The sequence below is a fragment of the Curcuma longa genome, chromosome 14 (assembly GCF_044706935.1).
Source record: "Curcuma longa cultivar G26 ecotype Majalengka, Jawa Barat chromosome 14, ITB_CL_G26_1.1, whole genome shotgun sequence".
Classification (NCBI taxonomy): Eukaryota; Viridiplantae; Streptophyta; class Magnoliopsida; order Zingiberales; family Zingiberaceae; genus Curcuma; species Curcuma longa.
The window spans coordinates 4,629,836-4,642,278 of NC_133874.1; the positions used below are offsets into that span (position 1 = coordinate 4,629,836).

Sequence of the window (12,443 nt, forward strand, 5' to 3'; positions counted from 1 at the left end):
GATACAATAGCATCAATTTGAAGGTGTACCTACTAATGATCCAAATTTATACTTAGAGATATTTTTTGAAATTTATGAAAAATCCTAAAGTTGAACAGAGGATTTTCTTGAATAATTTTGATGATATTTATTTGAATTAAACAAAATGCTAGCTCAGGGGCTTTAGGCATAGGCCTTAAAGCCTTGGACCTCAATTTTTATTGAGGCTCATTATTTTTAATATATTAAATATATTTTTATTTTTTTAAGAGAACGGAAAAAAATAGGACCATGTGATTAAGATTTGTACGATCTCATTCTCTGACCAAAGTTTTGAATTTCGCAAAGATATTATTATGGTTCCAAAGGATAAAGCTATAAAGGGGATTTTTTTAGTATTTTAAATTATTTTTAATTATGTATGTTATTTTACAACATCTAATCTATTCTTCTTCAAAATCTCTCTATCCTAGTCTTCTCTTGTTACGTTTTTCCTTCCTTGGTGATGCTTTCTCCTCTAATTGGTAAGAACATGAATTAGGAATTTTTTATCCATATAATGCAACCTCTTCTCCTTTTTCCAACTCCCTCTCTTTATGCTTCTCTCGCTGTTAAGATTGGGAAAGAAAAATCGCACCTAACGCTATCATGCTAATCCGATTGGTGTTACTATACTCTTTGCTTGATTGAGTTCAAATGTTAATGCATTTGTATGTCCGATCAAATGGAGGACCTTTTATTTTTGAGCAATAGTGAGTTGCATACATCTACCATTTCATTTCCTTGATAAAGATTAAGTTTTACTTTTATTTAGATGTATTTACAGTCTATTTAGGTGATGAAAAATATGATTTATTTTTTCTTATGTTCTGTGCCTAAAAGGGTTTATTTAGTTCTTGATAAATGATAATGATTGGTTTGGTCTTGTTGCAATCTTCATTTTCCAAGGATTGTATGGAGTTTTATCATTTTGTACATGTGTTTTTTATTTCTTTGATTTTTGTGCTTCGCAAATGATGACGATGAGTTGAGGATGGGAGCATGATTCTTTTTATTGTTGTCTCATTTCATTATTCTTATTTCCTCAATTTTATTTCTTTGTTCTCTCTGTCTTTAATTTGAATAATTAAACATACTTCTATATATCTTTGTTCATTTTTAAACAATTTTGAATACACTTGTTTTCGACTAAGTGAATTGTACATTTATTATATATCTACTTGAATTAGGTTATCCAAATGTTGTTGTATTCCGGTAGCTCCGGGAGTACGCAAACTGATATGTATCGTCGAGGCTAGTGTTCGACACTATCTCTGTAAATAATATTGCTCCGCTACGGTGCTAACGGATAGCAGCAACTCGTTCCCAAGATACAACGACGATCGCCTCGGAATAGTAGCATTCCAAATTCCGAGACCGGCGAACCTTCTCGTAGGCTTCTCGGACTCTTTATGCAGAGGATGCTCGAATGCTATGCTATGGACTCTTTATGCGACTAATCCGCCTGTATATTATAAGTTCTCTGCTACGCAATTTCGCTTACCCAGCCATGGTCTGAGAACACGTCCTCCCCGGGATCCAGTTTTCACTTTAGCAGTTAAACCCCAAGCAGGAAGCACGCTATCCAATTTTAGCTATTCACTCCTTCCCACATCTGTTCGGTCATTGCTAATGAATCAGTGAGGTAGAATTTATTATAGTATGGCGGTCCTTCGCGATATTGGCTATCAATACTAGATGCTGACTGCTTTAGCGAACTCATCATTGCATTTGACTTATTAGTGTTGGTTCTTTATGAAGAAGAAGATAGACTCCCTCTCTTCTTTCTTTCCCTGGCATTGGATGTGAGAATCAATGATAAAGAAGTGACATGGCTACTTTTCAAGCTGTACTCTCTAGCGTTGCATTCTCATTCCCTCTCTTGACACATATGGGGAAATTCCTCGGGGGGAGCTATCAAACGCGTCATTATCATTCGCACCTCTTGCACTCACTCTTCAATTGTGACTACTGTACCACTGAGCGTTGGGAAGGAGCGACGGTGCCTTTCAGTGCGCTGGTGGTAGTCTCAAATAGAGTGGACTGGGACGCGAGATCCTGCTGCAGGTCTTTCTTTCCCGCTGAAGCGCCCATACATAGATATGTCAGGCCTCACGCTACCTCTAGTTCACCTGCTAGAGAACCTAAGAGAGCCGCCTATAAACTAAATATAAGTCGCCCTACAAATATAGTAAATTCTGGAGAGGGAGACTAGTCTAGTAGAAGGAGACGGCCTACTCTGAAAAGAGCTCTACTCGCAAGAGGAAGGGTGAAATGGAATTCCTCCCATTAGTAGTGGAGAGCCCGTCCTTCTTCATCAAAATCCGGATCAGCGGAGAACCTCTTCCGGTTCGTGATTAAAGAAGCTCCGCGGAGGATGAGAACCATCTTCTGACGCGGACCCAATCTTCAAGTTCTACCCTCCTGCTTGAGCTAGTTAACTCTTTTCCTACCGCTTTTCAGAGCCAACAGTGGTCAGAGTGTATGGGATCTATCTTAAATGATATGCTCGACTTAAGCTTCAGAATCGGAAGGACAGAGGGGATGTCAGGCTTTTCTCTAGATCCATTCTTCATGGCCTAATATAAAAGTAAATTGAGCTCCCTAAACTATAATTGGATGGGTTCTTATCCGACCTAAGCGGGCAGGCGCTAGCGCTCCGGAGGGTAGACTTGACCTTCTTTGAGTGAGAATCCGTCCGGTAAGGGGAGAGTCTCCTGAGCCAGCCGATAACCTAGCGGGCGCCGTATATGCATATCTGAGTTGCCCCGAAATAAGTAGGGTCTCGGGCTTGCCTATCGCATATCCTTTCTTATTAAATACTTATCTTAAGTCGAATGCTGCATATCTGAATGGATAGATGAGACTCAAAAAGACAGAGGGGACAATGACGGCTTGCTGCTGAGCCAAGAGAGAAACCATGGAGCCCCGCCTATCAGAACAGGAAAAGCAAGACTACCCTCACTTTCTTTCTCTGCTCTTCTGGTCGACGAGTCGTCCTACGGGTTCGCCGGCGTGAAGTGAAGCGGTGCTGTGGACTCAATCTTTGGGGGTGGTCGATTTGATCCCAAAAATTTTCTATCGACTACCAGGATAAATCGAGAAGCGCATACAGCGGCCAATCCAGATGTCCAGCATCCTTTGATTACGTTCCCCATTTGAAAGAAAATTCTTGTAAATACGCCGTAGCTGGGGATCGAATCACGGATCTCTGGATCACAACCCGAATATCTTACCGTTGCACCATTGGCCCGGGGACAAGTGAAGCCGTGCTTAAACTTCTTGTCGTTGGATCGTCTTAATTCTATCTTTAATTAATTCAGTCAAATGGCGGTTGAGTTCAATGCGTATAAAGAGAGAAACGTGGAGAATTACTGGTCGCCGTCTCCTTTCCAACTTAGCAAGAGGTCCATGCATCGCTATTAATGATGTTAATTAGTTAACTAATTATTTCGTCTGCCTACTTTAACAATTATTAATAGGCAATTCAGTAGCCCAAATGGCGCATCATTAATCTTTAATTATCCGTACACTTAGATTATGCTCATTTGCCTAATTTCATTACTACCCAACTAACGACAATTGGGTGAACCTTGTAAAAAGTTTTGGCCAAAAGAACTAAAGGCAACATATATAAACAAGCACAAATAAACAATTAACGATGTAAAAGTCTATTATTTTTTTAATCTATAAATTAATAATTTAATTAAATTATTCCTTTAGAGGTACGGTGTCACAATGTATAAAATATTAATTAATATGCGCGCATGATATCGTTTTCAAAAATATTGTCTAAATCACTTTCATTGTCATTTAATTAGGTCTAGTTTGGCCAAGTGTTTTGCACACAACTCTCGTGTTGAGACTTGAAAGGGATTTGGCCGATTCCACATTTCCACTTCGAGTTAGGCGATTCGATATGTTTATTTTGTAGGAAAATGCCTCTTGGATTGGATTGATTTGATTAATATGTTTGGCCGACTCAAACTAATCGGGTCATTTGGATCGGCCAACTCGTTTGGATTGATTGATTAGCCCAAGCAAACTCAGTCATCCGAGCAAACTAGACTGCTCAAATTGAATGGCTTGTACGATCAATAAGACCGATTAGCCTACCAACTTTATCAACTTAACAACCTAACCAAATTGATTGGATCTATTGGTGCAGGGAGTACTAGATAATTGAACTTGTATTTTGATCATGGCAAATGATTCAAGTTAAGGTTGTGTTATGTGCTAACAAGTTAATCTAAGTATGCAGATAACAGAGGAAATTTCTAGTTGGAGGCTAAGTAAAGAAGTCCTAGTCATGTGATCGGGTAAGAAGTCCTATTCAGGTGTATCGAGCAAGAAGTCCGAGTTAGGTGGATCGAGGAAGTCTTAATCAGGTGGACCGGACAGAAGTCTTGATAGATCAAAGGTATGCACCAAGTGGAAAGGCAAGGCGGGTTAGTGGACCGGACAGAAGTCTTGATAGATCAAAAGTATGTACCAAGTGGAAAGGCAAGGCGGGTTAGTGGACCGGACGTTTAGCAGATTGATGGGTCAGCTAGGATCAGATATTGGAAGAAAGCCCTGGAGGTCAAAGGATTGATGCCGAGCAAACGTCCAACTAGGTCTGAAAGGCCGAATGGTTGACAAAAAAGATAAACTCTTCTGAGAGGAGTATGTGAGGACATGCTTCCTTGAAGAGAACAATAGGCATCAACCTGACCTAGGATTTCACTGGAAATTTGAAATTCAAGATCAGACAGTTGTAAAACTGTCTAAAACTAATTTCCTGTTGTATATATATCTTGTGCTAACTATGTGATGCAGGAAATTAAGAAATTGAAATTTGAGTTCGGGTGCTCCTATTGGATCCAAGCGCTCGGATGGTCCAAGGGCACCGAACAGATTTAGGCGCCCAGAAGTCAACTCTTTGGACCAACGAGGCAGATGAAGTGGTGCGTCACAATTTGTCGGGGACACCTCAGCTTCTAAATGTCCGAAAGGCTTTCAAGCGTCCGAAGAAGGATAAAGCACAGCGGAATCAAGACTAATCTAACAACCTCTACGTCAGTATTCTAGGCTCTCAGAAGGGATCTGGGGCCCAGAGATGCTAAGTCAGATACAATGGTGGATCGACTCGCTGACGTGGGGTGCTGAAAGGAGATCCTGACATCCAAATTGGTCCATATAAGCAGTTGCGATCAGAACCCTAGACACAACTTTCATACTCATTCTACGATGCTTATTCATGCAATCCAAGCTCCTGAGACGCTGCTGCGACGTCGAGATGCTGCACCGACAACCACACACACTCCAATTTCTTTGTCAGTAACATTAGCATATTTTATTTAAGTCTTTTTGTACTTAATTCATAGAAACAGTAACACGTTTATTGTTTCTATCTTATTTGTAAAGGTGACTCTTTCTCGTTGTGAGAAAGAGTTAGTGGATTACCCAACGAAAGCAATCAAGGACTGCAGATCTTGAAGTAGCAGCTAGAGACTATAAACCAAATAAAAAAATATCGTTAACTTTATTTTTACATATTACTTTCCGCTATGTATTTTATATTTAATTAATGAAATTTTTAAAAATATGTGAAAAAACGATCAGCGTTATTCATCCCCTTCTAGTGCTCTCATCGATCCTACATGATCAACCAAACCAACTGAATCGACTAACCTAATAGGTATGACTACTGGCTTGACTCAATCAATTGACCAATTAGAGATACTGCCACCTAACTTGTTTGGGTCATTGGACCAGTTGCCTCTCATCCCTAACCCAATCTAACCGATCCAATTGTCTCTTGATTTGATCAAATTACTTAACTAGCTACCCAACTTGAGTGATCAAATCACTTGTAGCCCAATCAACCAACCATATCATCCAACTTGATCGATCGACCTGACCCATCCAACTCAATTGGAGTGGCTCGTCTAGACTGCTTGGATCATTTGTTTGCCGAGTTGATCAAATCACTTGGCCTTCTCAATGTATTTGGACATATCACCATTCCCAAATTGATGAGTTTGCATAAAAGAGTAACACTCACGTATTGAACGAAATTGAAAATATTTTAATAATAATTTGTTATTTTTTCCCTCAAAAGAACAGCTAAAATCTTTTCATTCATTTTATTTTATTTTTAGAAGGAACCGGTGAATGGGATACTAGAAACTTGTTCCTAACATTCTTGCTCGACCATACAAATGACATTGTCTAATGCATAAAAGTGGGAAAATAAACACAAAGTGATGGTGCAAATTCATCTGCCTGTGAAAATAAAAATTATCTGACACGAGAAAAAAGAGACGTTTGTTTATAGAATATATAACTTAAAATGAAATTACCCTAGAACTATAATTTGTGAAATATATTGAACCTCTTGCTTGTTTATTAGTATCTATCAATGGACTTATTGATATTTCATAGATTTTTACACTACGACTGCAGCATTACCGTTTTCCAGTATTCTTTGGACCTGCTTTGTCTGCATCAGTGTTGTCGACTTCGACCACGTCTGTACTCTCATATGGTAGTACCACCACAGGTGCCGCATGAACAGCAGCCCACCGTTCTCTTAGAAACTTCATGACTTTGATAACCATTTTCCTTCGGAAGTCTAACTCGCGCGTAAAAAGGTCGAAGATAACGAAAGCAAGAATGTATTTGAAAGGAATCACAAGGAGAATAATCGCCAAACCAAGAAGCACCATGGCCATTTCAGATGTCACCTGCAAGAAGACCAAATAGAATTAGCCTCTTCTATCTCAAGTAATCTTTGAGCAAAGCAAGGATGAAATCATGTTAATAGTTTTTATCGAAAAAATGTCTTCGATATGATTACATCTTCCACTTAAGAGTCTTGACACTCGAGTAGGGTAGCTTGATTGCATGAACAGAAAAGTTGAATGAGAAAATCTAATTCAAAAGAGAAGCAAGTCTATAAACTAAAAGAAAATTCATGAAATAGCATAAGAAATTTTTTAACATATTTGTTGATCTAAAAGAAGCATGCAAATGACAGATTTTATGCAATTTTATAAGGATTGTATCAAAGTAGTTAATATCAAATTACTTATGCTTTCTTTCGATACACCTACATGGATATGCTTAAGAGAGGTATTCAGAGGGAATTTCACTAACGGATGCTGACATAGCTGATTCTTAACCTTTTAAATTATGGTATCCCTACAGTTCGATGTGAGCAAAATTTTTGAGATCAGCAGCAATCACACAGGTGTGGAAATGACGATAGCATACCTCAGGTTGACCAGATAACAAAATAGTCCTAATTTTAAGGAGAACAATGTTAATGTTCTGAAGAGAGTTTTCGATGTATGCCATGGCATCCTTTACAGCAATTATTTTCTGGATTGTATTTGAGGGTGGCTGATCACGTATTACTACTCTACCAAAAGATCTTCCTAGACGCCCTTGTTCTTTGAGACCCTTCAATAAAAGCATAGTGGTAGCCATAGTCATGATGGTTGCCGGGAGCACATAAGACAGTAAATTTCTGAAAAAGGCAACAGATAATGGTTACGATACCAAATGTAATCTTTTATTGACATAACGAAAAAACAATGCCATATTATTAAAGAAACAAATGGAGATGTTTTTCTAAGCAAGTAAATGCCTACCCAATGCCGAGGCAATTTAATTAACAAGATAAACATTACAACAAACAAATCCAAGAACAATAAAAATCAGAGATGCATTCTTTATTACACAAAAGATTAACGGAAGATGATGTTGATGAAAGAATTGACAACAAGCAGATGATGCAAACTGGAAAAAAAGATAATCCATCTGAGCCCGCTGCTGTATAAATGGAAAGACAATCTAATTTAACGGGTTGGTCCTGTAGTTGTTTGTGGGCTTTCCCACTTGAATGAACCATTTTTATCGAGGTTCAAAATGTCAAGTTGTGCCGGAGTTTATCTTTGACTGGAACTGTACACAGTTTTGATTGTGCTGCTGTTCTGACTTATAGTGCTAGTGAAGAATCATAAGTGGAAGGAAGAAGGAAATGAAGAAAAAAAAAACAAGAGATGGCATCTACATATCTCATTTTGCACTTTGTGTTACATCTAAAATGATATAATTCGGATATTATATTGGGCAGACACACTTTTAAATTTATTTTATATCATGTCAAGTGTTAGCAATGACACAATATTCATCCACATAACTGACAAAATGACATAGGAAAGATTAGTTATGCGATTAATATTGAGTTTGGATAACTAGAAGAATATATTTTGACCATACGCACAACGCAATATGGGATTCCAATACATGATTTGTATATTGACCTTTGGTCACCTAATTCTCAGTTCTTAACTCATTTGTTTCTTTCGGGTATAGAATCTGAAAGAAATGGAGAAAAAAAATGACATTTAAAATTTTAAATTATTTTGACATGTATCATAGCATGCCAAGAGAAATTAAGTGTTATCATGACACTATAATCATCCATATAATTGACACAATGATGATATTCATCCACATAGTTGACACAATAATATAGGAGAGATTACTTGTGCTGAACAATATCAAATGCTGATAATTTTCCCAACCGATATGTTTTGACCATAGCGCATGATACAGTACAAGATTTTAAACAATGATTTATATATTTTCCTTTGGTCAGCCAATTCCCAGTCCTTCATTCATTTGTTTCTTTCAGGTATACAAATTATGGATGGCTTAAACAAGAAAGAGTTTAATTGAAATTTCTATAAAAGACTAAAATATCATGGTCATTGATCGAGTATGAATTGGTCTTTTATTTTATTCAACCTTTCTTTATGGATCACAGCTGGAATGGACAATATCTACCTTCCAGGTCTCTATAGATTGTGGGGGTCTTAAACGTAAAACAGTTACCTATTTTCAATATCATGAGTAAGGTGAAAGCCATAAACAAACTTGAGGGACTAATTACATAACACTAACATGGCTCATGCAACTTGACTAGCAATGGCTTGGTTCCCTCCCTTGGATTTTCTTAAGTTTGCGACTAAAATATCCCTCACATAAAACATGCACACTGACAAGAAACTGTTCTAGTATCGTGCCGACGATCCGATGCATGATATCAATAAGAAAGGTTGAAGGAGGAAGGAGATGAAGCAAATGAGACGTTGTAGTATTAAGTTTCAGTAATTTACCAAAATAGTAGGTTTCGACCAATATGGTATAAGATTTAAAATCATGCTCGTAAATAATGTCTCCTTCCTATGCTTCATCTCCTTCATTTTGAACTCCAATCCATTATCGATACCATGCATCAAAACATGAGCAGATACTAAAACATTGTTCTAGTAAAAAATCAAAACTTCGACACAACTCAAAATTTTGAACCTTGCTAATATCTTTCACTACAACTATACATTCTGGAATTATAAGCACCACTTCTTTAGGACATTCAAATACTATGTTTTCTTTGAGTCACCGAATTGAAAAATTTAGCAATAAAACTTGAAGGGTACACAAAAACTTTCAAGTATCTAAAAACAAAGAAATTATCTACATACCTGAAAATAACGGTATAGACAATGAATAAAAAAGATAGAGTTACACGTGGCTTCTTCCACTGCCTAAGCTCATCAAATTTTTTGGCAACCACTACCAAGGGAATCAAAAGCTCCTGAGGTCCATAAAGATTGAACAAGTTAATCAACTGAAGGAAGAATATAACTATGGATAAATAACTGTTAACGAATCAAAAGATTGCTCAACTAGAGGTTCAATTGTCCTGATCGGCCACATCATCCAGGAGAAGATAATTGTTCAGACCAACCCAGATTAATATTTCCAATTGCATATTAATCACATTAATTTAAGATTAAAAAACACTACCTAAAATATACTTAGAAATCATAATCACAGATGAACCAATATTAAAAATTAATTTATTATGATATAAAATAATTGTTGATATATAACCAGAACAACCAACTTGCAATTACTTTTCAATTAGAGAATTCTAGGATTTTTTTGGATGTATTTATTATTTCGATAGGTTAAAAATATAAAAATGAATTATTTTTCAACTCATAAGTCAATTATGTCAAACTGTGAAAGGTCATTTTTGACATTTTAAGTCATATGACAAGTCAACTTGATTTTGTGAAGACTACCATGTTTAACAAGTTTTTGACTATTTTTTTTCCACATCTAATCTGTGAAATAACCTGAGTTGAAGAGATATCAGGTCTGTGAAAGTTTACAATAAGACAAATAGAAATAAAATAAGAATATATGAAATGTAATTTCAGTAAGAAAAGATAACAAGATGGATGAATATGAAATTCATGTAAGATTTTAGATATCTTCAATCTATTACTAAACAAGGAGATGTCGACGAAGGCATCACTGATAAGACGAAGAATGTATTGGTCAAAAAGAGAGGAGCCTTTTTACACACGTGTGATTGTGATTGTTGTGTGCCTTTTAAGTTAAACGAAGTATTGGACTAATAGCAAGCAACATATATAGAAGATTAATGTATAAGAGATAAGGATGCTAAAATGAATGTATAAAACTATTATGAAGGATAAAATAAAAAATAAAAAAAAATACTAAAGAACAATTTAGTGTAACTCTAATATATGATAAAATGAGAGAAAATAAGTTAAAGTGGTAACATCATGTTCAAAGGTGACCAATAAACTTTATAGTTAGAAGATTTGAATTTGATTAGAATGAAATGTCTAAAAAGTAAAGAGAGGCAAAAAGAAACACGGTCGATGCAATAAAAAATAATTTAATTGATTTAAATATCACTAATGATATATCATGGTATAGATCTCAATAAACATATAAAAGACCACAAATATTTAGGACAAACACAACTTATTTGAGACAAACACGACTTGATGATAATGATATGATATTTTCTGTGAACTATATGTAACACCAGTCCATATTGGTTGGTTAAGCGTCTGTCAAGTATGCCCTTTCAATTATCATACAATTAAATCTACCAAAAAAAATATATTTGGTTCGTGAGCTTAACAATGATTATTCCCACTATTAGAAGTAATAAAAAATGCTTGTCTTTTTTACAAAAAAATAACTATAATATCATAAGATATTCTTTCACCAAAAACCTTCAAATACACCTCGAGCTGTATTCCCCAACACCCCTAGTTAAGCGTCTCAAGTATGACGTCCATTCAAATTTCTCCTATTAGAAGATGCTTGAAGCATGAGGTTTTCAAACTCAGGTATATCATGAAGAACTTCATCAAGGTCATCTAAAAATCCTTTTTGATTTGGTCTAAAAGATGTATACAATTAGACATACAAACAGATAAGTAAAACTTTGAAATTTCCCATTACTCAACCAATTGGTGCGGTGCTGGTATTTGTCTTTGTTCAGATGATAATACCTCATACCTTAGAAATGAGTTTTAGATGACAGGAATATTAATTAGTGCACATTAGGAGAGCCAGTGCTAAACAAGAACAGGAATGGCCATAACCCAGGTTTTCTAAACCAAATCAGTGCCTATTTGAAAAAAAAAAAATGACCCAACTAGAGTTGTTATTCTCCTAGCTAGTATGCCTCAAATTTCATGACTCTATTACCGGATTTGATGAGTATGTACAAGGATACCAGCAAACTTCCCTAAATTTGAACCAAGTGAATTTCTTTTTTTTTATTACCAAACTGCAATGAGTCCCTGCCTAAACCCAGTGTAAGTGGATAAGGTAAAGCGCATAGAAAAATTCAGACAGTCTTCCTATTCTAATGGTGAATAAAGGAAGAGATAAGGTTAACTCTGGAAACAACACAACCACAAGAAAATATACATAATTAGCCAAGTAAATGTGGCATTCAAAAATTCAATTATTACTTTACACATTATTTTACTTGGACATTAATTGAGCTGGCATGATGGTAATTTCAACATGCTAAGGATCTGATCATCTGAATATGTATTACTACATTTCATGATTTATCTAAGGCACGATGATTAATTGTCTCATTTACCTCCACATGCTTATTATGTTTATAGCACTTCATAAGGTAGAAGCTTAGCCAGCGTAAAACCAAGATTTTCTACCAGTTAAAACCATTAAAGAGTTCATAGATGGAGAAATTAATACCTTGAAAAGATCAATATTGCTTGGGATTCCTTTGATCATAGCTGCATCAATTGTTGCTCAAGTCTTCTCCACTATTCGACTTTTCACTTTGCATGTCAGTGCGGCCCTCTCAACAAGACTTAGATCACCTACAACAAGGTTTTTTGCCAACACGATCCCACGTTTAACTAAAGAATTCCTCCGATCTAGTCCACTCAACTCTTTCTGATAATTTGTTTGCTCAAACTTTGTTATCCGTGGCCCACCCCAAAAACTTAAAGCTAAAGTCTGCAAAACCACTTCACCATAAGGAACAGTCCGTAAATATG

General features: G+C 36.2%; 1 protein-coding gene across 1 annotated transcript; it reads right to left on the reverse strand.

Moving 5' to 3' along the window:
- Nucleotides 1-6,369: 6,369 nt before the first annotated feature.
- On the reverse strand, nt 6,370-12,186 carry LOC141845659 (uncharacterized). Its single transcript, XM_074733713.1, has 4 exons — nt 12,136-12,186; nt 9,555-9,667; nt 7,276-7,531; nt 6,370-6,746 (listed from the first exon to the last, which is right to left on the reverse strand). Exons 1-4 carry the CDS (start codon nt 12,172-12,174, stop codon nt 6,468-6,470), a joined length of 687 nt encoding a protein of 228 aa, XP_074589814.1. The 5' UTR covers nt 12,175-12,186; the 3' UTR covers nt 6,370-6,467.
- Nucleotides 12,187-12,443: the final 257 nt, after the last annotated feature.

Bases quoted from the DNA above. Each gene is read 5' to 3' on its own strand.
- LOC141845659 (XM_074733713.1), bottom strand. From the start codon at position 12,174: ATGATCAAAGGAATCCCAAGCAATATTGATCTTTTCAAG. The intron at 9,668-12,135 runs GTATTAATTTCT...TATGGACCTCAG, and splicing joins GCAATATTGATCTTTTCAAG to GAGCTTTTGATTCCCTTGGT. The intron at 6,747-7,275 runs GTATGCTATCGT...GTCTTCTTGCAG, and splicing joins TGTTATCTGGTCAACCTGAG to GTGACATCTGAAATGGCCAT.